This window comes from Archocentrus centrarchus, chromosome 16 (assembly GCF_007364275.1).
Source record: "Archocentrus centrarchus isolate MPI-CPG fArcCen1 chromosome 16, fArcCen1, whole genome shotgun sequence".
NCBI lineage: Eukaryota > Metazoa > Chordata > Actinopteri > Cichliformes > Cichlidae > Archocentrus > Archocentrus centrarchus.
Window position 1 is genome coordinate 26,836,762 of NC_044361.1, and position 23,653 is coordinate 26,860,414.

Consider the following 23,653-nt stretch of genomic DNA (forward strand, 5'->3'; position numbering starts at 1 on the left):
CAGCCTCAAGTGCAGCCTATGAAAATGAGACAAGACACTGAAAGAGTCTCTAAACAGTTTATTATGTTTCCTTACAGCTTTCCTGCCCTTATACCCATCAGCTGTGACACACATGATTAACATGTAATAAATTGACACTTTACTATTGGCGGGACAACCAATGGGAATGGATCATGCAAAAGCAGAGGGAGATAAAAGCCACAGAAATCAATTACACAAAAGACACCAGAAAAAGTCAAGCGACATGAGCTGTCACACTTTTACACAAAAAAAAAAAAAGTTCATGAACTTTTCAAGTAAAGGTGTGGACTGCCTGCCCACCTCATGGTATAGTCGTCAGCGTGAGCACTTTGTGTTGTAGTTGGTATGCACAGACTATTCTCAGTGGATTTAACTTTTATCAGTGCAGTACAGTGTGTGTGTGTCAGCCGGTCTATTTCCTTTGTTACAAAATATATATCCCCAAAAATAAAGGAAAAGGAGGGAATGACGTCACACAAATACTCTGAATGAAAAAGGGGAAGAAGACTAAGTGCTGAGCGTGAGGGATGAAGAACTGGACCGTCTGAATGGAGTTTGACTAATCCAGTCACTTTGCAGCTGCCCATATTTTATGCCTTGGCGTTGATGATGTCGACAAACTCTGGCTTCAAGGAAGCTCCGCCCACGAGGAAACCATCAACGTCCTTCTGGGAGGCAAGTTCTTTGCAGGTAGCACCAGTCACAGAACCTGAGGAGAAGAAGCGATGCATGAGAAGAGACCGATGTGGAATAGCTACCCAGCTCCCCAGCACTGCACTGACCTCCGTAGATGATCCTCACAGAGTTGGCTACAGCCTCAGATACGTTGGTCTTCAGCCACTCCCTCAGTTTCTCATGAACTTCCTGAGCCTGAGATATCACACGGCAGACATTATGTTGCAGACTATAATCACAGTAAGTTAATATTCAGTGATTTCTAATATTTACCTGCTGTGGGGAGGCAGTCTTCCCAGTGCCAATGGCCCACACGGGCTCGTAGGCAAGCACGACCTTGCTCCAGTCCTTCACGTTGTCTGTGTAAGAGACGTGATAACACTTTATATTTCAAAAGAGTTCTGATTTCCACACTGCGGCTTGCACAAACATGTACAGGAATGTGTGTGTTACAACATTTCAGTTCATGTTGGTGTAAAACCTGTGAGCTGCGTACCTGCGATGACCTTGGTCTGAGCAAAGACGACCTTCTCCGTGATGCCTCCCTCCCTCTCATCCAGCTTCTCACCAATGCAGGCAATCACACCGAGGCCGTTCTCCAGCGCGTGAGCCGTCTTCTGACCAATCAGCTAACACAGGATGCAATGACACATACTTATTCTATTTTACTTGATTTAAGGAAATAAAAACATAATATTTGCTGGTACAAATCTGAATGAACAACAACAACCATCCACACTACCTCATCACTCTCTCCAAAGACGTGGCGCCTCTCAGAGTGTCCCAGGATCACCCAGTTCACACCACAGTCCTTGATCATCACAGGGCTGGAAGAGGATTATCACACAGTGAAGACAAATTCATAATTTTCTGCTCTCAAACAGCATTACAACCCCGAGTCATAACAAATTCCAATGTGATGGATGTTCCTCCCCTACTTGCCTGAGGGTGGCGCTGGTCACATACAAGAGATGGACACAGCCACCTTGCAATCAAACTTTGAAGCTTCAACCTGAGCATTTTAGCCATTGCCATCTTGGATTTGGTGGCGCTGACAGAAACGAGCATGCTCAAATGGTGGTGACTTGTCAGTGTAAAGTAGGCCAGTCCTAAACTGCACCCTATTTTATCATCTGTTTCCATGTAAATGTGGCTATCATTTGCAAAATTAAGCAACTAGCGATCAAGACCAGAAATGAATTAGGAAATTGTTTGAGGTCACAGAGCAAGCAAGCAGAAGTCTCAGACTTCAGGAGCCACCGCCCTCTGCTGGCCATTATAAAGACTGCAGGCTTAAAGTGCTGCCTTCACTTTATACACCCGGAAGCTCCACCCATCTTCAGTCTATGCTTGCAGGTAGCAGCTGATTGGACTGGAAACTGACGCAGCATTTTTAAACTGATGCTGGTTTAATTATGCCCATTTCCAAACATATGTGCAAACTGTCAGGTTATCAGTTTTGTGCTAACAGATTGATAAGATTTAAAAGCAATCCTGGTAGATGTGGAGACAAGAAACTTTTGCAGAGGTGATTTTGGTAATATTCTAGACCGATTGCTTGCTTTGACCACGCTCACCCTGACATGTTCTACAGTTGCTGATGAATAAGTCAACCCAGTTGAGAGGGGTTGACTTATTTATCAGTGTTAAAGTGTTTATCAGTGTTACATAAAAGTTGTCACTTTTATTTAACACTGTAGTTTTGCCTAAACCAGGATGTGGACACCTCTGGATTTTGAAAGCATGAAATTAAACACCTGTCTTAAGCAGAATAAACTGAATTGCGCACCTGATCTCCCCAGTGAAGGCACCCTTGGGAACTTTGTAGCAGTTCTGAGCGGCCACGCCGAACTTGGGGTCCAGTTTGGACCTGGCAAAGTCCAGGTAGATTGATGGAGCACCGCACACCACCTCTGTTAGAGGGAAAAAAGAAAAAAAAAATGCTTAGACTACAGTAATTTTTTAATCCATTGTGATTGTGGCCATTAGTGATGCTGGTGGGATGGGCAAACAATAAGCAGCATCTCTTCACAGTAACGTAGCTTTTGTACTTAGGAAAATGCAGGAGAAGGCAACAACTGTTGTAGACTATGACAGTATCCTCGGTACTAGTTTAATGTGTTTTTATACATGCATTACTAGAGTTCAGCCAGCCTGAACTGCTGCTAAAGACCACATGCCTTTCCATGCAGCGCTACAGGGATTAAAAGGCTACACTGAATCCATTTTTAAAAGTCGATGATCTGAGAGCTTGATGGTCACAGAAGCCAAAATGTCCTTGTTCTCAAACTGACTGGACAGAAATGATTTAATTCAAAGGTTTTCCAGTGTTCACATAGTAAAGATTCAGGAATTCTTGTAGCAGTAAAATAAAAACCACAGGAAGCACTGGTTCAATATGAAGTACAACTGGAAACATTTGCAGTAGCTACAGTCTGCAGCACTCAGGCAGAGTACAGTAAAGTTAAGACACTGACATTCACATTGTAACTATATCTTTGGGGTTACGGGAGTCTATATTAAACACTGCCTGTTATTATTGGTTTGGCAAAGGTCAGTCAGGTCTCCCTGCAGTAAAGGTCTGAGTTCAGCCTCCAAAAGGTCGCCTACCACAGCTGCATTCTGCAGAGGTCAGAGACAACCCATGAACCCGAGTTCAAGGGGTCAAACAGAAGAGCCAGACTTTAAATATCCAAGAGGAAGAAAGTCAGTCTGAGGATGAAACAGGTGAACTCTGGCTTTAGAGTGGACATCAGGGAAAAGCCAGATTCAGTTTCAGTACAGCACTAAAAAGGGGGTGGATTCATTAAAGGGAGCAAGGTCCAAAGATACTCTGAACAGACTTCAGTCCTGAACACTCAGGCCTGGAGTGGTGCACACAACATTGCAGTTGCATAACACCAACACACAGGAGGAGCTAAACTGGCCTGATGACAGCAGAAAACGGACCTGGACACATTCAACGCTCCCCGACTGTCTTCAGAGTATCGTGCACTTAAAAATAAATAAATAAAAAAAGAAATAATCGGAGAGTATAGTGTGTTAATGAAAAGGAAGCTACTGCCTCTGTCTGGTTCGTCTGCAGGAAGCAGACAGCAACAGGGCAGATGTCTTCTGCTGCATTCAGGGAGCATTGGGAGAAAAAAAACAAAAAAAAAAACCGGAGCCTACACTGTCACACGTGTGGCGAGCAGAAAGAAATCGAGTGCATCAGTTTTTGGCCTGGCTTTCTGTGCCGTTTAAAGCTTAGGCTGCATAGCTGCTGAATAACTCAACCCAATGCGCTCATGAACTAGCAGCACCATTAACGACATGCTTGACTTGAATGCACCCTGCACTTTCATAGCAGAGGCAGAACCGCTCCGCTGGACTACGTGCCGCGGCAAACGCACACCCGCCAGCGACACGAATGGAAAAAGCCATCCGAGCTTCCCTCATCTGAGCTCCGGCACATCTTCCAGCCCGGGGTCAAGAGTTAGCGCGGATTAAACCAAACTCACACCAAACCGGACTTTATTAAGCACAAACTGATGCAGACAGATGCTCCTGGCACCAACAGTGATTGATTTTATTGAATGAAACTGTCATTTTGCCTGTGGATGGTCATTCAGCTGTGACACAAACACGCTAAGAAAAGGTTAAATTAACGTAAAATATGGAAGCAAGTGGTTAAAATGGTGAAGCTTCGAGAAGAGACACGGTGTCAGAAAACACATACCGACATTGGGGTCCACCTTGGCTCCGTTCAGGGTCTGGATGAGCTCCCCGAGGCTTTTCTTGTCGCCGTTCATCTTCCAGTTCCCACCAACGAAGAATTTCCTTGTCATGTTTGCGTTTTTTGGGGGGAGACGTTTGCTGATGAGTTAACCGGTACCGAAAGCCCACCGGGGTCCTTCTCGTCTGGGGTAAGAGAGCGGACGTAAATGGGCAGCTGGGGGTATTTATAAACGCAGAGGTTTAACCCCTCCTCTTCCTCAACGCCATTGGTTCATGCTGGTACGCCCGTAAAACGCGTTTCTGCCTCATTTTGAGGAAGAGGAAGAGGGGAATGTCATGCTGCGTTCAAGTGCTATGGGGAAAATTCAATCTCACATCACCTGTTAGAGAGGAGAAACAAGCAAAATCAAACAGATTTGAAGTGAACCAATAGAGAAAGAGTTACTAGAGTCGTGTAATTTTCATTCATTTTTTGTTTTTAGTTTACTTTAATTATTTCAGTTTATTCTGAATAAATGTTCAGTTTTAGTTTACTTAAAATCGTTTAATGTTAGCTTTTCTTAAATATAGATATTTAGGGTTGTACAGGGTTGTCAGGGGCATGGCCTATATATATGCTATTGCATAATTATTGCATATGAGCTTGAGTAATATCCCATTCTTAATCCATAGGATTTAATATGATGTCAGCTCACCCTTTGCAGCTATGACAGCTTCAACTCTTCTGGGAAGGCTTCCCACAAGGTTTAGGAGTGTGTTTTTTGAGAATTTTTGACCATTCTTCCAGAAGCGCATTTGTGAGGTCAGACACTGATATTGGACGAGAGGGCCTGGCTCACAGTCTCTGCTCTAATTCATCCCAAAGGTATTCTATCAGGTTGACGTCAGGAGTCTGTGAGGGCCAGTCAAGTTCTTCCACGCTCATCCATGTCTTTATGGACCTGCTTTGTGCACTGGAGCACAGTCATGTTGGAACAGGAAGGAGCCATCGCCAAACTGTTCCCACAAAGTTGGGAGCATGAAATTGTCCAAAATGTCTCAGTATGCTGAAGCATTAAGATTTCCTTTCACTGGAACTAAGGGGCTGAGCCCAATTCCTGAAAAACAACCCCACACCATAATCCCCCTCTACCAAACTTTACACTTGGTCAGGGGTGAAAGTAGTTTTAAATTCTAGTTTTGAATTCTTGCCAGTACTATGACAAAAACATAAATGCACACACAGAAATTAGAATCATTTGACAATGTAGAATATATTTTTGTTGTTAAGGAACTGAGACGTTTACACACACTGTACACTAACACAACTGATGACCACCTCCACGCATTCTGGCTCTGTCCACAATACAAAACTTCTGGAAAGAAATAATCACCAAACTTTCTCAAACCTCAGTCCCCTTGGCAACCTCTGTGTTTTGGAGGTGAATGCGCTCTCGTGTAGCGTAAATGAGATCTCTGGTCATTAGCAGTGTTTTCGAGCTGTGCTGTGTTGTTGAAATTGAGCAGAATAACATGAAACACAATTAGTTAATCTCTATTTGCTTTTAATTGAGATATTTTGTAACAAGCAGACCAACATTAAACGTAGTGGTGAACGTTTTAACCTGTTAACTGGTTAACACGCTCTACAGCAATGACACTGGAAGGTCATTTGGACTGGAGAAGTGCAGTCGGATGGTGACAAAGAGAGGGAAGGTAGTCATAACTGAGGGGATTGCACTACCAGAAGGCAACATTGACAGACACAACAACAAGTACCTTGGAATCCCACAGACAAATAGGAACCATAAAGAGGCCGCTAGGAAAGCTGCAACTACCAAGTAAGGCAAGTCCTGCGGAGTCAGCTGAGTGGGAAGAACAAGATCCAGGCAATCAACACCTATGCCCTGTCAGTTGTCAGATATTCTGCTGGGATAATAAGGAAATAGAAACCACTGACACCAAGAGAAGAAAGCTCCTTACCATGCACTGAAGGTTACCCCCCAAATCCAGTACTCTGAGACTGTACACTAGGCTGAGGACTAGTGAGGACTATCCTGGAAGAAACAACAAAGATCCATGAGTACATCGTGAAGATGGCCACAAATGATCATGTGCTTAGTGAATACCTCAGGCAGCAGAAACCCAAGAAAGAATGGGAACATGGAAGAACAGGCCCCTGAAAAGAATGTACCACTGGCAGATAGAAATGGTGGCCGATACAGAAAAATCCTACCAATGGCTGGACAAAGCTGGGCTGAAAGACAATACTAATCACGGCAGCACAGGAACAAGCTCTAAGCACAAGATTGAGAAAGGCCGGGGTCTACCACACAAGGCAAGACCCCAGGTGGAGACTGTGCAGAGATGCCCCTGGGACAATCCAGTGCATAACAGCAGGGTGCAAGATGCTAGCAGGCAAGGCATACATGGAACGCCATACCCAAGCGGCCAGCATAGTATATGGTGAAGCCTATACTATGCTAGTGTGAAATGTAGGCAGGTAATGTGCTATGAAAAGCACCAAGAAAGACAACCATAAAGACAATTTCACAGTGTTAGAATACAGAAAAAAAACTAGGAGAATGTAACTCATTGTGTAGAAATAAAGACCAGATTTATCTTTATACAGTTGTGGGTGGCTTCTCTTTATGAAAAGCCTTCTTGACAAATATCTAAGAGCATTAATTCCTAAATGTTTAGTCAAACATTTAAGTACTAGAATACCAGGCACAGATACTTTTGTTATGGTGTTCTCACGTAGCCTTCAAATACGATGTCAGAAATTATAAAAACATATAGAAATATACAGTCATAATATATATATACATATATATACTCAAAACACCCACTGGAACTCTTTTAATATAAGCAAAATAATCGCATTTTATTAACGATACCCTGAACATCAGCCAATCACAATGTTGCTATAGTATGTCGTCACGAAGAGGGTGGGACTTGCGCCACCATGATAATAGATGTTAAAGAGTGACATTAAAGTGTTGCGGATCACATAGATTCTTAATTTTAAGAGCAGGTAGATGAAAGTTAAGCCCAGGTTATAGGTTTTATTGAAATATCTCAAACTCTCAGTGTTATGTGTACGTTCTGTCAAACTGTAAGATATATAATAGTCTTTAAGACTGAAACCTTATATACATTTACCATGCGCTTTATTAGATACATATTGCCAGTACTAAATTGGCCCCCCTTTAACTCTTCGTGGTACAGATTTAACAAAGTGCTGCAAACATTCAGATTTCGGTCCGTACTGACATGATAGCATCACACAGCTGCTGCAGATGTGTCAGTCCTGTTCCACCACGTCTCCAAAGGTGCTCCGCTGGACTGAGATCTGGTGACTGTGGAGGCCGTTTGAGTGCAGTAAACTCATTGTTATGTTCAAAGAACAGAGATGATCTGAGCTTTGTTACAATGCGTGATAAAAGGAGAATGTTATAGGGGTAAAACAAGGTAAACGAGGAAGATTCACTGTGGCGACCCCTAAAGGGAGCAGTCAAAAGAAGAAGTTCATACATTTTGTCTCGTTTTAATAAACTTTCGGTACTGATATCTGTGATTTAAGCCTTTATTTCCTCTGACTGCCATAATTCATCTACAACGCGGGTTTACGGTACCTTGCTACCAAATCATACATAGTATCATAAAAGTACGACTCATTTCATGACGATCAGCCATTTGATTGGCTGTGACGACACAAATCCCACCTACATCATGACGTCTATTAAAGAAATGTTGTGATTGGCTGATACTCAGGCCAGTTTTAAAGGATTTGCATATCCGGCATGCACAGCGCTAAAAGTGAGCATTTATACTCATAAAGAATAATTCTCAAGGGGTTTGAGTGGGTATTCTTAATGTATATATACATAGATATATGGTGACTGCATATTTTGATATGTTTTCATAATTTCTGACCGCGTGTTTGGCCGTTGTAGGCTAACACCATAAGAACAGTATCCGTGCCTGGTGCTCTAGTACTCAGAAGCTTTCGTTGCTCAGACAGGAATCTTTGCTCTTAGATATTTGTCTAGAAGGTTTCTCATAAAGAGAAGCCCACATTTTGTTTAAAAAGAAAACAAAATAGTAATAAAATACTCAGTAAACAAATCAACAAGGAAACATTTATGTTTCGCAGTTACTTTCTGTGATATGGCAAGAGGTTAGATATTGCGCTACGTTTGTTATTCCGTGGCGTGCTGGTGTATTGTTTGTGCTCTCACTGAGCAAGTTTAACTACCTATATGAACATTTTACTGGTCATTTAGTTGCGCATACTGCACGTGCAAATATCTAATCATCCAATAACACGACAGGAACTCGGTGTATTTCGGGCATGTAGACATGGTGAAGATGAGCTGCTCACCCTCAGAAGAAATGTGATTTAAGTGACTTTGAGCCATGAAGAATTAAAGCAATGCTGAAGGCTAAAGGGGGTCCAACCTGGTACCGGCAATGTTCCTAATAAAGCGCATGTTAAATATATATATAAGGCTTCAGTCTTGGAGGCTTTCATTAATCTTGTAGTTTGAGAGGAAGTACATACAACTCTGGTAGTTTGTGTTGTTACAATAAAATCTATAATCTGAGCCAAATATTTATCTGACTGCTCTTATAAAACTATGTGATCCGCAACACTGTTCAATATCAACGTTTAACATCCACTATGTGTACAAGTATGAGCTGTGGCTGAGAGTCGTGACGAACCACTGTTTGATTGGCCATCGTGGCGCAAGTCCCACCCCCTTCGTGACGATTTACTATAGCAACATTGTGATTGGCGGATGTTCAGGATAGCGTAAAATGGATAAAGTGCGCTCTTGTATAAAAGTGCGGTTTATATATATATATATATATATATATATATATATATATATATATATATATATATATATATATATATATATATATTCTTTTTTTTAAATCATTTCTGACATCGTATTTGAAGGCTACATGAGAACACCATAACAAAAGTATCTGTGCCTGCTATTCTAGTACTTAAATGTTTGACTAAACATTTAGGAATTTTTGCTCTTAGATATTTGTCAAGAAGACTTTTCATAAAGAGATGTCACTCACCCACAACTGTTTAAAATTAAAGCTGTGCTTTATTTCTATGCTTCTCAATGAGTTATACTCTTCTAGTTTTTTTGTGTATTATAAAGCTGTGAGTTTGTCTCTATGGTTGTTCTCTTTGGTGCTTTTCATAGCACATCACCTGCCTACATTTCACACTAACATCTCAATCATCCCTTTCTAACTTTGACTCTGAGCAGCTCAGCCTGAGCTGTCCTTCTGATATACTCATTTTTAATCTTGTCCATTCAGGTCACTCTCAATGCAAATCTTAGCATCTTCAATTCTGCTACCCAGAGCTCTGCCTCATGTCTTTTTGTCAATGTGATAACCATACGAACCAAACCAGTTGGTTAGCCATCACAAGTTTGTCTGTCTGTATCTGGAAGTCCCAGAGGATCTTAGCTCAGTCATTCTCTACTACCCTTGGAGGCTTATCCCATTTTGAACTCAGGACTTCCAGGTCATACTGGGCACAGATGCTCCTGTATACTATGCTGGCCGCTTGGTTAATGGTGAGGCAACAAGGGGCAAATGCACAGTGACACAGTCAATTATAAGATGTTCAAAACACTGCCCAACCCCTGGGACGGAGTACAGTGGTGCAGGCGTAATCACTTGGTTAGGCTAACTTGTCAACTGGCATCCTGTGATATGTTCTGATGCAGAGTGACATCCTGTTTCAATTGTGGTAAGAAACACACAATGATGTCTTTTGGAGAATGATAATGGGTAACACTTCATAATACAGTCCAGTTACCAACTGGAAGGTTGGAAGGTTGGTAGTTTGATCCCTGGCTGCCAGTCTGACTGCATGCCAAAATTAAACCCCCAGTTGCTCCTGATGCATGTGAATATGTGTGTGACTGTTTGATAGGAGACATAGACAAAAGTCCCTGCATGAATATGTCTGAATGAGAGATGCTGTATGAAGCTCTTTGAGTAGAGTAGAAAAGTGCTCTATAAGAACCAGTCCATCTACCATTTACTAGCATTTATTGGCAATGTGACTGCTGGTAGAAGTAGCAGTAACACTGGTTCCTCCCTTGACTTACAATTTTTTTTTTTTGTACCTGAGTAATTCATAGGTCAGTGTTAAATAGGCTTCAAAAACAAACAAACAAAAATCATTCCTCTGAAAATGGTCATGTAGAAGGATGGGACTGAAAATAAGTGAAAAAGCAGCCAATGTCCAAAGAAAACGTTCAAAGACCTCCAGAAAGCCGGAAGAACTGTTGCTTAAAACTGGCCCCTTGGAAACAAACTACAAAGAAATGAGTGGCAACTTACGACTTTTGTAACATGCACATTAATTTCTCCATGTAACTTGTAACTGACAGAGTTACAATTTTCCCAATTCATAAACCTTTCACTGCTGAGTCGGTTTTAGTTCAGCGCTCCAGTGCTTCTCTACATGGCATTCTTTAACATGATGCTCCCTCTCCATTTTGAGATTCAAATGGAATTAGTATTGTGTGTATGTGAACACACAGCAGCCTCAAGTACGCCCATTGAAAATGAGACAAGACACTGAAAAAGTCTCTAAACCATTTATTGTTTCCTTACAGCTTTCCTGTCCTTATACCCATCAGCTGTGACACACAGTGTGATTAACATGTAATTAATTTACACTTTACTATTGGCAGGAAAACCAGCAAGAGAATGAATCATGCAAAAACCAGAGCGAGGTAAAAGCCACAGAGAAGTTAAGAGCAACACCAGTAAAAAGACAAATCTGATCAACATGAGCTGTCACACTGTTTTACACAAAAAAAGTTCGTGAACTCTCAAGGTATAATCGTCAGTCTTTACAGCTTGAGCACTTGGTGTTGTGGCTGGTATTTACAGACTATAAGAAGTGGATTTAACTTTGAGTAGAGTACAGTGTGTGCCTGTTCCTTTTCTTTGTGGCAAAATGTACCCCCCAAAATAAAGGAAAAGATGTGAATGACATCATCACACAAATACTCTGAATGAAAAAGGGGAAGAGTACTAAGTGCTGATCACGAGGGATGAAGAACTGGCCCATCTGAATGGAGTTGGACTCTAATCCGATCACATTGCAGCTGCCCATATTTTATGCCCTGGCGTTGACGATGTCAACAAACTCTGGCTTCAGGGAGCCTTTTCCCACAATGAAACCATCAATATCCTTCTGGGTGGCAAGTTCTCTGCAGCTATCACCTCTCACAGAACCTGAGAAGATAAAGGGATGCATGAGAAGAGATCAATGTGGAACTCAAAAAAAAAAAAAAAACAGCTACTTGGCACCACACTGACCTCCGTAGATGATCCTTACAGAGTTGGCTACAGGCTCGGATACATTGGTCTTCAGCCACTCCCTCACCTTCTCATGAATATTCTGAACCTGAGTTATCACACAGGAGATCTTATGTTGCAATATGTTGTAATCACAATAAGTTAAATATTCAGTGATTTCTAATATTTACGTGCTGTGGGGTGGCACTCTTCCCAGTGCCAATGGCCCACCCGGCCTCATAGGCGATCACGACTTTGCTCCAGTCCTTCACATTGTCTGTGAAAGTGACGTGCAATAAAACCTTATATGTCACAAGAGTTCAGATTCCCACCACACTGCAGTTTGCACAAACACCTACAGCAATGTGTGTTACAACGTTCCAGCTCTCATGTGCGTATAAAACCCCAGCGTAGCTGTGAGGAGCTGCGTACCTGCGATGGCTTTGGTCTGAGCAAAGATGACCTCATCTGTGATGCCTCTCTCCTTCTCATCCAGCGTCTCTCCAATGCAGACAATCACACCAAGACTGTTCTCCTGAGCGTGAGCTATCTTCTTACCAATCAGCTGGCAAGAGGCAATGGAGCAATGGTTTTGTGTCTTTTACTTGTTTTGAGGAATTCAATTCTTAACATTTGCTGGTGCAAAACTGAATGAACAGGATAAAAATGATCTGTAGTTACCTCATTACTCTCTCCAAAGATGTGGCGCCTCGTAGAGTGTCCCAGAATCACCCAGTTTATATCACAGTCCTTGATCATCGCAGGGCTGGAAGACCGGAATTATTTCAGTGAAGACAAACTGATCATGGTTTACTGGCTTAATAAACAGTATTATGACCTTGAATCATAATTTGTATTAGAATGTGACGGATGTTTTCTCCCTCACTGTATGAGGGTGCTGCTTTTCACAGTGGATCCAACCACTTTGACATCTCGTTCTGAAGCCTCAACTGTGCATATGGAGCTGTAATAAGACTGTCAGACCAAAAACACATTAAAAATCTAAATCTGACTTTAGGAGGAGTCACCCCAGTTCTACCATTACTGATTCTAATGAATCAACCTAGTTGAAAGTGAGGAAAGAGGGGAATCACTTTATGTAATTCTCTGCTTTTCCCTAAGATCCAGACCCTCTAGCACCCGGTGCTCATACCTGTAGAGTGATACCAAACAATTTACTTTATTCTGTCTTGAGTAAAATAAAGTGAAAGGTTTACCTGATCTCCCCAGTGAAGCCACCACTGGGAACTATGTAGCAGTTCTGAGCGGCCATGCCAAACTTGGGATCGAGCTTGGACCTGGTCATGTCCAGGTAGATTGTTGGAGCAGCACACACCACCTCTATTTAAAGAGAAAAAACAAATAAACAATACTTGAGTTACAGTTATGTAGTCCATTTATTTATATCAAATACAGTTACTCGTAAAAAACAAATATTAGACCATCTTTCTTAACATCCATGAAATAGCAGAGCTATTCAGGTCAGACCAGCAAAAATGTCCTTGTTCTCAAACTGACTGGACAAAACAAAAATGCTTTCATTCTAAGGTTTTTGTGTGTTCACATGTTATTAAAGATTCAGGAATTCTTGTAGCAGTACAATAAAAACCACAAGAAGCACTGGTTCAATATGAAGTACGGCTGGAAACATTTGCAGTAACTACAGTCTGCAGTGATCAAGCAGAGTACAGTAAAGTTAAGACACTGACATTCACATTTTAACTATATCTTTGGGGTTACAGGAGTATATATTAATCTATTAATTAATTAACTGGTTATTATTGGCTTGCCAAAGGTGAGTCAGGTCCTGACATGAAGAAGACAGTGCAGATAGGGTGGAGCGGGTGGAGACAAGTGTCAGAGGTGATTTGTGACAGAAAGATAGCAGCAAGACTGAAAGGGAAGATAAACTGATCATGGTTTATTGGCTTGCCAGAGAGGCAAGGCTGAGATGCTTTGGATATGCAGAGGAGGGATAGTGGATATATTGGGGAAAAGATGTTGAAGATGGAGCTGCCAGACAGGAGGAAAAGAGGAAGACTGCAGAGAAGGAGGACATGCAGAGGGGTGGTGTGAGAGAAGAGGATGGTAAGAAAAGGGTGAGATGGAGGCAGGTGATCAGCTGTGGTGACCCATAAAAGGGATTTGGGGGAGGGGGGTCTGCAGAAATTAGAATGCAGCTTTTCATAAAACACACATTTAATACAAATGTTACACAAATAAAACCTGAAAAGGTGGACATTCTAGTTTTCTATTTTTTTCTCAGTTAGAACCTAAATTAAATATTAAATACAGTCTGTTGAGCCATTAGAGGCGTCCTGCTCCTCTCTTGTTCTTAATCGGCAGTGTCCTCTTGATATTTTTGCAAATGTCATTATTTTAAATATTTATTTACAAGAGATGAAAGTTATTATTTTCTACTTTTGATGTGGCATTATTTAAAATAATGTTTGTTTACAAGGATACTTGGTATTTTCTATTTTTCACATGGCAATATTTCAAATAATTGATTTTGCTTGCAAGAAATCCAAGCTGTTATTTTCTGCTTCTACATTAAATCGAAGATGTGACTTTTTTCATTTCAAGTGCTGTGTGCTTTTACTTCAGTCTCTCGCAAACTGAGAAGAGTTGGCTGCAATGGTGCAACATGAAATAGCCAGCAATGGACACATGCAATATTGCCGGTTACACAGTTGTGCAGTACAGAGGAGGTATGTTGTATAAGAAGAGCACAAACTAAGAAATAGAGGGACAAGAATGGACCTAAAAAGGTACAAAGGCTTTGTCACTCCAGCTGTACCCTAGCGGAGTACAACATTGTACCTCTGAACCTCGAAATAATTTTGTACCTTATTGTCTGTACCTTTAAAAGAACACTTCTGTACCTGTAGTGACAAATATGTACCTTTATATACAGGTACAAACCTGTACCCATTAAAAAGGTACAAATTATGTACCTGATAAGGTACAGCTGGAGCGACAAAGCCTTTTTAGGTCCATTCCTGTCCCTCTGTTTCTTAGTGTGCAGGTTGCCGCTGATGATATTTCACAAGAATACACAGAAACACATACTGAGAAATGCCCATGGTGTGAGACACTTGACCTTATTCTCAACATTTCTGCCTTATTCTGAAAATTAACATGACCTTTTTCTTGTTTCCATGTCAAGCAATATGTGCTTTGATTTCAGATTTTAAAATATCTGATAAATAACCATAAGAGCTTCATCTTTATGTGCTTCCTTAAATGTTTTTATGCACTTGCATAAAAAAGGAGAAAAGAGAGTTGTGTCTTAATGAAGATTAATTACTGATTTGGCCTTGGATGTTGTTTAAAACTTGTGTTATACACAAGAAAGAGCTCGTGGTATCGTGAAAGAACAGCACCATTAACAATCAGCCTGACTTGTGTCCACGCTGCACTTTCACAGCTAAGAGCTGCTTGTTGGATTATGTGCCGCTGCAAATGCACACCTACCAACCGGACTAATGGAAAAAATCTCCTGAGTTTCCCCTCATCCATGCACCTGTTTGTCCTTCAGCCTGAGGTCATGAGTTAGCAGTTTAAAATGACCTCACTAACCCTGAATTTTTACAGATGCTCCTGGTCATTCATTTTTTTTTAATGAATGAAAGAGCAGTTTTGACCATGGATGGACATTTGGTTGTGACATGAATACACAGAGAAATTAAAGTTAAATTAAGTTAAGTTAAATGAATGAAAAATAGTGCAACAAGTGGCTAAAATGTTGAACCTTCAAAAGGAGAAAAGGTGTCAGAAGATACATACCGACACTGGGGTCCAGCTTGGCTTGGTTCAGGAGCTGAATGAGCTCCCCGATGCTTTTCTTGCTGCCGTTCATCTTCCAGTTTCCACAAACAAAGAATTTCCTGGTCATATTTGCTGGTTTTTGGGGACGTTTGCAGAGAATTAAAACTGTACCGAAAGCCTGCTGCGGTCTTTCTCATCTGGGGTAACAGAGCAGCTCTGGATATTTATTAATGTATGGCATTTAACCCCTCCTCTTCCTCAGTACCATTGGTTCATGCTGGCATGCCCATAAATGCATTTCTACTTCATTTTGGGGAAGAGGAAGGACAGAATGTTATGCTGTGTGGAAAATTTTCTCTCACATGGCATGACAGTGGCAAAAAAATAAATAAAATTCAATTTTAATATTCAAGGTGGGGGTGGGATTATATCAATCATTACATCTGCTCCGAGTCCCTTCTTGTTTACAGTGATGATGGACTATCAGGGATTATGATGTTCATAGATGACATTGTGATCTGTACTGAGAGTAGGGGGCAGGAGGAAGAGAGCCCAGAGAGGTGGAGGTACAGTGCTGTAAAAAAAAAATTCCCCCCTTCCTGATTTCTTAGGGGTTTTTTTTGTTTGCATATTTTTTTTGCAAATTTGTTGCCCATGTTTCAAAGATAACCTGATGAAATACAAAATGCTGTTTTTAAATGATTATTCCATTTATTATGGCAACAAAAGCTATCTAAGCCTACCTCGCCCTGTGTAAGAAATTTACTGCCTCCCAAACTTGATAACTGGTTGTATCAACCTTATTAGAAAGAACTGCAATCAAGCATTTGTGATAACTGGCAGAGGCTTTCACGTCACTGTGGAGGAATTTTGGCTCACTATTCTTCACAGAACTGTTTTTAATTCAGTTACATTTTGAGCATGATTTCATGTTTAAGGTCATGCCATACGTGTAGACATTCAGCTTTCATTCAAGGCATTTAGCAAAAATATCCCCTAATTTAAAAGGGCTCACATGTAATCGGACAAATGAAGACTGTTGTCAGTAAAAAGCAAAGTTGGGTCACTTCCTTTAGGATGCTTTGCCAGGCCTTTTATTGTGGCTGCCTTCTGTTTGTGGGTCTAGTTTTGTCTTCAGTAAGTGAAATGTGTTCTTGACTATAGTCTAAAAGCATCAAAGAAAACATTTCAAATAACTGAAATTAAAGCACACATCGCTTGAAATGGAAATGACTTCTGAAAATGGTCACACAGGTAAATGTAGGAAGGAATATTAGGGCCACATTGAGAAAACAATTGTTGGGTTTTTTTATCGCTAATTTTGAGAATTAAGTGGAAATGTTGAGAAAAGGTCAGCTGCATTGGTCCATGGGTGTTTCTGTGTGTTCTTATGAAATATCATCAGCTGCAACCTGATCCTCTGATACAACATACCTCTTCTGTACTGCACAACTGCATAACCGGTGATGTTGCATGTGTCCATTGTCGGCTAGTTCATGTTGCACAATTGCGGCCAACTTTCCAAGATTTTTTTTCTTAAGACACAGTCTTCTGTACCATCTCTTTGAAGTCTTCATACTTATCACACACTGTGTTTATGTGCAAAAAGAGGAAAAAATAATTCGCTACTAAAATCAGTTCTGAAGTACAACGTACTAATTGATCTACACGAGGCATTTGTAGAGGGTGCAGCAGCTATGCGGTAATTAGCAGTAGTAATTTTGACTTTATATTTAAAATGAACAATAAAAAAAATCAATGTTTTAAAATGTATTTAATGTGGCTCTAATACCTCTTTGTAAAACAAACAAATAAACAAATAAACAAATAAACAAAAAAACAACAACAACAACGATGTCCATAAAAAAGTAGAAAATAATTGGTTTTGCCTGCATTTCCTGCAGGCAAAACCAATTATGTTACATAATGCCATGTGAAAAGTAGGAAAGTAGGAGTAATAGGAAGTAGAAAAGCAAACTTTAGACCATGGCCATTTCACAGTCTGCATTTTTGTATATTCTTGTAAAATATCATCAGCTGCAACCTGATCCTCTGATACAACATACCTCTACTGTATTTTACAACAGTGTAACCACTGACCTCATACTTATCAGACACCATGTTTATGCACTAAAAGTCAAATCACTGAAGGAAACATATTGTAGTGGCTATTTGTCCACACTAAAACAAAATCAAACAAATCAAATGGCCACTGAGGCATCGTCTAGGACTGGTTCTTACGCAGGTCAAAAAATAAGACCACATGATGCATTTGGGTCAGTTTATTCATCATATTGTAGCAAATTAACAGACACAAGAGTGTTAGCCTGCAGCGTCTCTGTCACCTGGTAAAAATCCATAACCCGATGCCTGCCTGACCCATCCCACCTACTTATGCAAATTAAGTGCACACCTGATCGTCCAGAAACCCAAACGTAAACTCAGATTTATCAAAGAAAAATAAACCACAAATAGCTCCAACAAATATAAATACATTTCCACTTTATAAAGTGAAACTTTTGAGAAAAGGGTCAGCTGCCTTGGTCTGTGGACATTTCTCAGTTGCGTTTCTGTGTATTCTTGTGAAATATCATCAGTTGCAACCTGATCTTCTGATACAACATACCTCCTCACTACTGCACAACTGTGAAACCGGTGATATTGCATGTGTCCATTGCCAGCTAGTTCATGTTGCATAATTGTGGCCAACGTTCCAGTTTGTGGGTTTTGTTTTTTCTTCTGAACAGACACACTTTTCTGTGCCATTTCTTCAAGGTCCTCATACTTATCAGACACCATGTTTGTGTAGAAAAAGAGGGAAAAAAGAGAAAAAAAAAAGTTGTTAGCCTTGGTCCAGCTTTAATTTCCACATTTTGACTTTTTTCTCGAAATTTTGACTTTATTCTATTAATTTTTTTCTCAATGTGGACCTGATGCTCATTCATACATTCCTGCTCTGTCTATCAGCTGCTTAGTTACTCTGCGGCCTCCTTTAGCAGTAACGGTACTTTTAATAAACGTAGCCTGTTTGTAGCCCCAGAGGCCAGGCTCAGTGAATTGGAGATGACGGGTACCCTGGAAAACCCAGGCCCCTGTATTTGGTGCAGACAAGGTAGCTTAGCTACCATTAGCTTTCTCCCAGTAGATCCCGAGCAGGTGTGAAATCAGACTGGCTGGGTGATGAAGCATAGTGCTAAACAAAACAAAAGCCCTCAGTATACCATCAATCCATTCATGTTGCAAATCATTTTTCCCCACTTGGTGGAACACCCACCAAGAATCAGACTTTGGTTATCGGCGACACTTTTGAGAGTCGTGAAGCTAACACCAGCAACCATTGTTGACTGTCTCCAAGGGGCCAGAGCAGGCAACATAGACGGAAATGTGAAATTTTTGACTAAGGATAAACGTAGATTTGGTAAAATAATAATTAACATCAGCAGTAATGAAACCTGGTTAGTCTAGGTTTAGTCTAAAGTTATTATTGATTTGTTGTATAATTTTCCCCAAAAAATGTGGACTCTGTAGTTTTCTCTGGGCCCCTCCCCAACTGGACCGGGAGTGACATGTTTAGCCAAATGTTCTCCTTAAATTGCTGGCTGTCAAAATGACCCCCTATGAGCAAGCACTTGGTGACAGTGGGAAGGAAACTCTCCCTTTTAACAGGAAGAAACCTCTGGCAGAACCAGGTTCAGGGAGGGGCAGTCATCTGCTGCAACCGGTTGGGGCTGAGGGGAGAGAGACATCCCAGCCAGCACACATAGGTGGGCCCCATATGGGATAAGTAAGGGCAAACATTATGGGCCCCATAAGGTTTTGTCCGCAGTTTCCATGGTGGCCCTACAGGGGTTTGCCCAGATAGATTTTAACCGGCCCTGAGTATGTGTTCATTGGGATGCTGTGGAAGAGAGACAGAGATTAATAATAACTAATGATTAAATGCAGAGTGGGGTATAAACAGAGTGAAAAGAGGTGAATGAAAACAAACACTCAGTGCATCACAGGAACCCATTAGCAGCCTAGGCCTATAGCAGCCTGTAGCAAGGGATGGTTCAGGGTCACCTGATCCAGCCCTAACTCTAAGCATTATCATAAAGGAAAGTTTTAAGCCTAATCTTAAAAATAGAGAGGGTGTCTGTCTCCTGAATCCAAACTGGCAGCTGGTTCCACAGAAGAAGGGCCTGAAAGCTGAAGCCTCTGCCTCTCATTCTAGTATCCTAGGAACCACAAGTAAGCCAGCAGTCTGAGAGTGAAGTGCTCTATTGGGGTGAGACGGTACTATGAGATCTTTAAGGTAAGAATGGGCCTGATTATTCAAGACCTTGTTTGTGAGGAGAATAATGTTAAATTATATTCTGTATTTAACAGGGAGCCAATGAAGAGAAGCCAATATGGGAGAAATCTGCTCTCTCTTTCTAGTCCCTGTCAGGACTCTAGCTGCAGCATTTTGGATCAGCTGAAGGCTTTTCAGGGAGCTTTTAGGGCAGCCTGATAATAATGAATTACAATAGTCCGGCCTAGAAGTAATGATGATGATGATGATGATGATGATACTTTATTGATCCCACAATGGGGAAATTATAGTTAACAGTTAATAAATGCATGAATTAGCTTTTCAGCATCACTCTGAGAAAGGATGTTTCTAATTTTGGAAATATTGCGCAAATGCAAAAAAGCAGCCCTACATTTTTGTTTAATATGTGCATAGAAGGACAAATCCTTGTCAAAAATGACTCCAAGATTTCTCACAGTGTTACTGGAGGCCAAAGTAATGCCATCAAGAGTAAGTATGTGGTTTGACACCATGTTTCTAAGATTTGTGGGGCTGAGTACTTGCTTCTAAATTCAGAAAAAAATGAGAACTTCATTTTTTTCTGAATTTAGAAGCAGAAAATTAGAAGTCATCCAGGCTTTTATGTTTTTAAGACATTCCTGCAGGTTAACTAATTGATGTTTTTCATCTGGTTTAATGGATACATAAAGCTGGATATCATCTGCATAACAATGAAAATTGATGCAATGTTTTCTAATAATACTGCCTAAGGGAAGCATGTATAATGTAAATAAAATTTGACCTAGCACAGAACCCTGTGGAGCTCCATAAATAACCTTAGTGTGTGAAGAAGACTCCCCATTTACATGAACAAACTGGAGTCTATTAGATAAATATGATTCAAACTACTGCAGTGCAGTACCTTTAATACCTATAGCAAGCTCTAATCTCTGTAATAAAATGTTATGGTCAACAGTATCAAAAGCTGCACTGAGATCTAACAGGACAAGCACAGAGATGAGTCCACTGTCAGAGGCTCTAAGAAGATCATTTGTAACCTTCACTAATGCTGTTTCTGTACTGTGATGAATTCTGAAATTCTTCAAATACCAGAAATCACTTTTTGGGACAACACAGGCATATCTCCAGAACTCTCCAAAAGTCACTGATGTCACCAGAAAAAGTCTCTAAATTTGTTACTAGTCACTTTTTGGAAAAAAATGAAAAGGCCTATTGACAAAGTCACTAAATTGGCAACACCAGCTGCCAGTGAATGCCAAAAACTGATTGCAGCTTCTACCAAGTGACAGAAATGTTGTTCTTTATGACTCAAAATGAACTGATATCATTCATAAGAGATAATGTTTGAGATACGCTTGACAGATTATAGGTCCACAAGTCATTTACAACAATATAAATACCAGCAATTATTTTGGTTGAGACCAGGAAGCAGAGCTGAAGTCTTACTGTGACTGTTTCTGCTTCCAGACCACCAAAAACCAAACCAAAACCAGCAAAAAAAGATTTATTTATTTATGTATTCTGTCTCACAGAAACCTGGTTACAGCAGGATGAATATATTACTTTAAAACTCACCCTCTGCTGTGTACATAAAGCCGTCGTGCCAAGGATATAATTCCTTCATTATTATGCTCTTCAGTGCCATGTGCCAAGTGAGTGCAGAGCAGCTACCTAAACTCTACTCCCACAGAGGTAGATTATCAATTGTTTTACATCCTCACTTTGTTTGTATGACACTGGATACTGTGGCTCCTCTGATAAAGAAAGCTTCAAATCACAAGTGCCTGAATCCCTGCTATAACTCACAAATACGCAGCTTAAAGCAGATAACCTGTAAGCTGGAGAGGGAATGGCTAATTTAGAAGATGTTCATTTAGCCTGGAAAAAGAGTTTGTTGCTCTATTTAAAAAAAAAAAAGCCCTCTGTAAAGCCAGGACGTCTTACTATTCATCACTGATTGAAGAAAATAAGAACAACCTCAGGTTTCTTTTCAGTACTGTAGCCAGGCTGACAAAGAGTCAGAGCTCTGTTGAGCCAAGTATTCCTTTAATTTTAACTAGCAATGACCTCATGAATTTCTTCAAAAATAAAATTTTAACCATTAGAGAAAAAATTATTCATAACCATCTCACAGATGTATCTTTTTGTACAGCTTCTTATATATAAGAAGCTGTACATATATACTGTGTGTATATATATATATATATATATATATATATAAGAAGCTGTACAAAAAGATACATCTGTGTATATATTATATATATATATATTAAAACATATTTACAAATAAATAGAATAATTTGAGAAATAGAATATATAGAATATATATCTGGTACCGGAGCAGTTCACACTGATATTGCACATCATATTGTCATGTATTGCACAGTCAGTGGTTTATTTCACAGAATATTATCAGTGGCCTTAAAGAGGCAGAGGTCTATTGCACGAGTGTTGTTGTCAGTGAGTTTGTTAGTCTGACAGCTCCAGGATAGAAGCTGTTTCACAGCCTGGTTGACCTCGCTCTCATGCTGTGTAATCTACGACCTGAGGGCAGTGGGGAGAACAGTCCGTGGACAGGATGGGAGGGGTCCCTGATTATGATGGAGGCCCTGCTCCTGCATCTGTTAACGTAGATGTCCTCTACAGTTGTTAAGGTGCTGCCGGTGATCTTCTGGGCAGACTTGACCACCCTGTGCAGAGCCTTCCTGTCAGAAGCAGAGCAGTTCCCATACCACACGGTGATGCATGTTGTTATGATGCTCTAAACGACACACCTGTAGAAGGAGGTGAGGATTTTGGTCCCTAGGCCAGCCTTCCTAAACTTCCTCAGGAAGTAGAGTCTTTGGTGGGCTTTCTTGATTAGACAGCCAGAGTTCGTGTTCCAGGTGGGGGTGTTAGTGATGTGAGTCCCCATATATTTAAAGATGGAGACAACCTCGACTGCTGCTCCTCCGATGCACAGTGGGGCAGGACGGCAGATGATGTTCCTCCTGAAATCCACGATCATCTCCTTGGTCTTGGCCACGTTGATGCAAAGGTTGCTGTCCTTGCACCAGGTCTTCAAGTGTTCCACCTCCAGTCTGTACTCTGTCTCATTGTTATTTGAGATGAGTCCGACCACTGCTGTGTCATCTGCAAACTTAATGATGTGCATGCGTGCTCGGGAGTATGGATGAGCAGTCATAAGTAAGGAGAGTGCACACAGGGTGATGGGGGAAGAGGTGATGTCATGGATTCGGACTGTCTGCTTCCTGTTTGTTATAAAGTCCAGGACCCAGTTGCAGATTGAGGAGCTCAGGCCAAGTGTGTCCAGCTTGTGAACAAGTGTCTGTGATCCCATGATTCATGATTGTGGTAAAGATGGAGCTGAAGTTCAGGAAGAGCAGCCTGATACATGAGTCCCTGGTCTCCAGGTGGGTGAGACCCATATGGACTACCTCTGAGATAGCATCCACAGTAGACCTGTTTAAAAAACAGCTAAAAACTCATCTTTTTAGGCTTGCGTTTGGTTAGATTATTATTTGTTTTATTTTTTTTATTTTATTCTTTTTTATTTAATTTTATTTTATATGTATGTATATATTTTGTCCTCCTTACTCCAATTGTAATTTGTTCTAATGTTGTGCAGCACTTTGTGATCTATGTCTTGAGAGGTGCTATATAAATACAATTTTACTTACTTACTTACTTACTATTCCTATATGCATACTGGTGGGGGTCAGTGCTGGGCGAGAATACTGATTTGATCTGTTCCATGACCAGCCGCTCGAAACGCTTCATGACTATGGGTGTGAGAGCTATTGGTCTATAGTCATTCATGCATGACACAGCTGAGGTCTT

General features: G+C 40.8%; 2 protein-coding genes and 2 non-coding genes across 4 annotated transcripts; 1 reads left to right on the forward strand and 3 right to left on the reverse strand.

The window, feature by feature from the left end:
* Positions 1-43: 43 nt before the first annotated feature.
* Positions 44-4,629, reverse strand: LOC115794481 (triosephosphate isomerase B). The gene is made up of 7 exons (XM_030750011.1): positions 4,415-4,629; positions 2,486-2,609; positions 1,439-1,523; positions 1,193-1,325; positions 970-1,055; positions 804-891; positions 44-730 (listed from the first exon to the last, which is right to left on the reverse strand). Exons 1-7 carry the CDS (start codon positions 4,521-4,523, stop codon positions 612-614), a joined length of 744 nt encoding a protein of 247 aa, XP_030605871.1. The 5' UTR covers positions 4,524-4,629; the 3' UTR covers positions 44-611.
* A 2,400-nt stretch (positions 4,630-7,029) lies between these two features.
* LOC115795162 (U7 small nuclear RNA) lies at positions 7,030-7,085 on the reverse strand. The gene has a single exon (XR_004021235.1). It is a non-coding gene; the product is annotated as a U7 small nuclear RNA (small nuclear RNA).
* A 1,332-nt stretch (positions 7,086-8,417) lies between these two features.
* LOC115795161 (U7 small nuclear RNA) lies at positions 8,418-8,473 on the forward strand. Its single transcript, XR_004021234.1, has one exon. It is a non-coding gene; the product is annotated as a U7 small nuclear RNA (small nuclear RNA).
* A 2,552-nt stretch (positions 8,474-11,025) lies between these two features.
* Positions 11,026-15,705, reverse strand: LOC115794270 (triosephosphate isomerase B-like). Its single transcript, XM_030749671.1, has 7 exons — positions 15,538-15,705; positions 12,966-13,089; positions 12,430-12,514; positions 12,181-12,313; positions 11,940-12,025; positions 11,770-11,857; positions 11,026-11,685 (listed from the first exon to the last, which is right to left on the reverse strand). The coding sequence occupies exons 1-7, from the start codon at positions 15,644-15,646 to the stop codon at positions 11,567-11,569; spliced, it is 744 nt and encodes a 247-aa protein (XP_030605531.1). The 5' UTR covers positions 15,647-15,705; the 3' UTR covers positions 11,026-11,566.
* Between the last annotated feature and the right edge of the window lie 7,948 nt (positions 15,706-23,653).

Coding starts and splice junctions, on each gene's coding strand:
- LOC115794481 (XM_030750011.1), bottom strand. CDS start 4,523: ATGACAAGGAAATTCTTCGTTGGTGGGAACTGGAAGATGAACGGCGAC. Junction 1,524..2,485: donor GCCTTCACTGGGGAGATCAG/GTGCGCAATTCA, acceptor ATCCTCTTCCAG/CCCTGTGATGATCAAGGACT. Junction 892..969: donor AGACTGCCTCCCCACAGCAG/GTAAATATTAGA, acceptor GTGATATCTCAG/GCTCAGGAAGTTCATGAGAA.
- LOC115794270 (XM_030749671.1), bottom strand. CDS start 15,646: ATGACCAGGAAATTCTTTGTTTGTGGAAACTGGAAGATGAACGGCAGC. Junction 12,515..12,965: donor GGCTTCACTGGGGAGATCAG/GTAAACCTTTCA, acceptor CCGGTCTTCCAG/CCCTGCGATGATCAAGGACT. Junction 11,686..11,769: donor TGTAAGGATCATCTACGGAG/GTCAGTGTGGTG, acceptor TTATCTTCTCAG/GTTCTGTGAGAGGTGATAGC.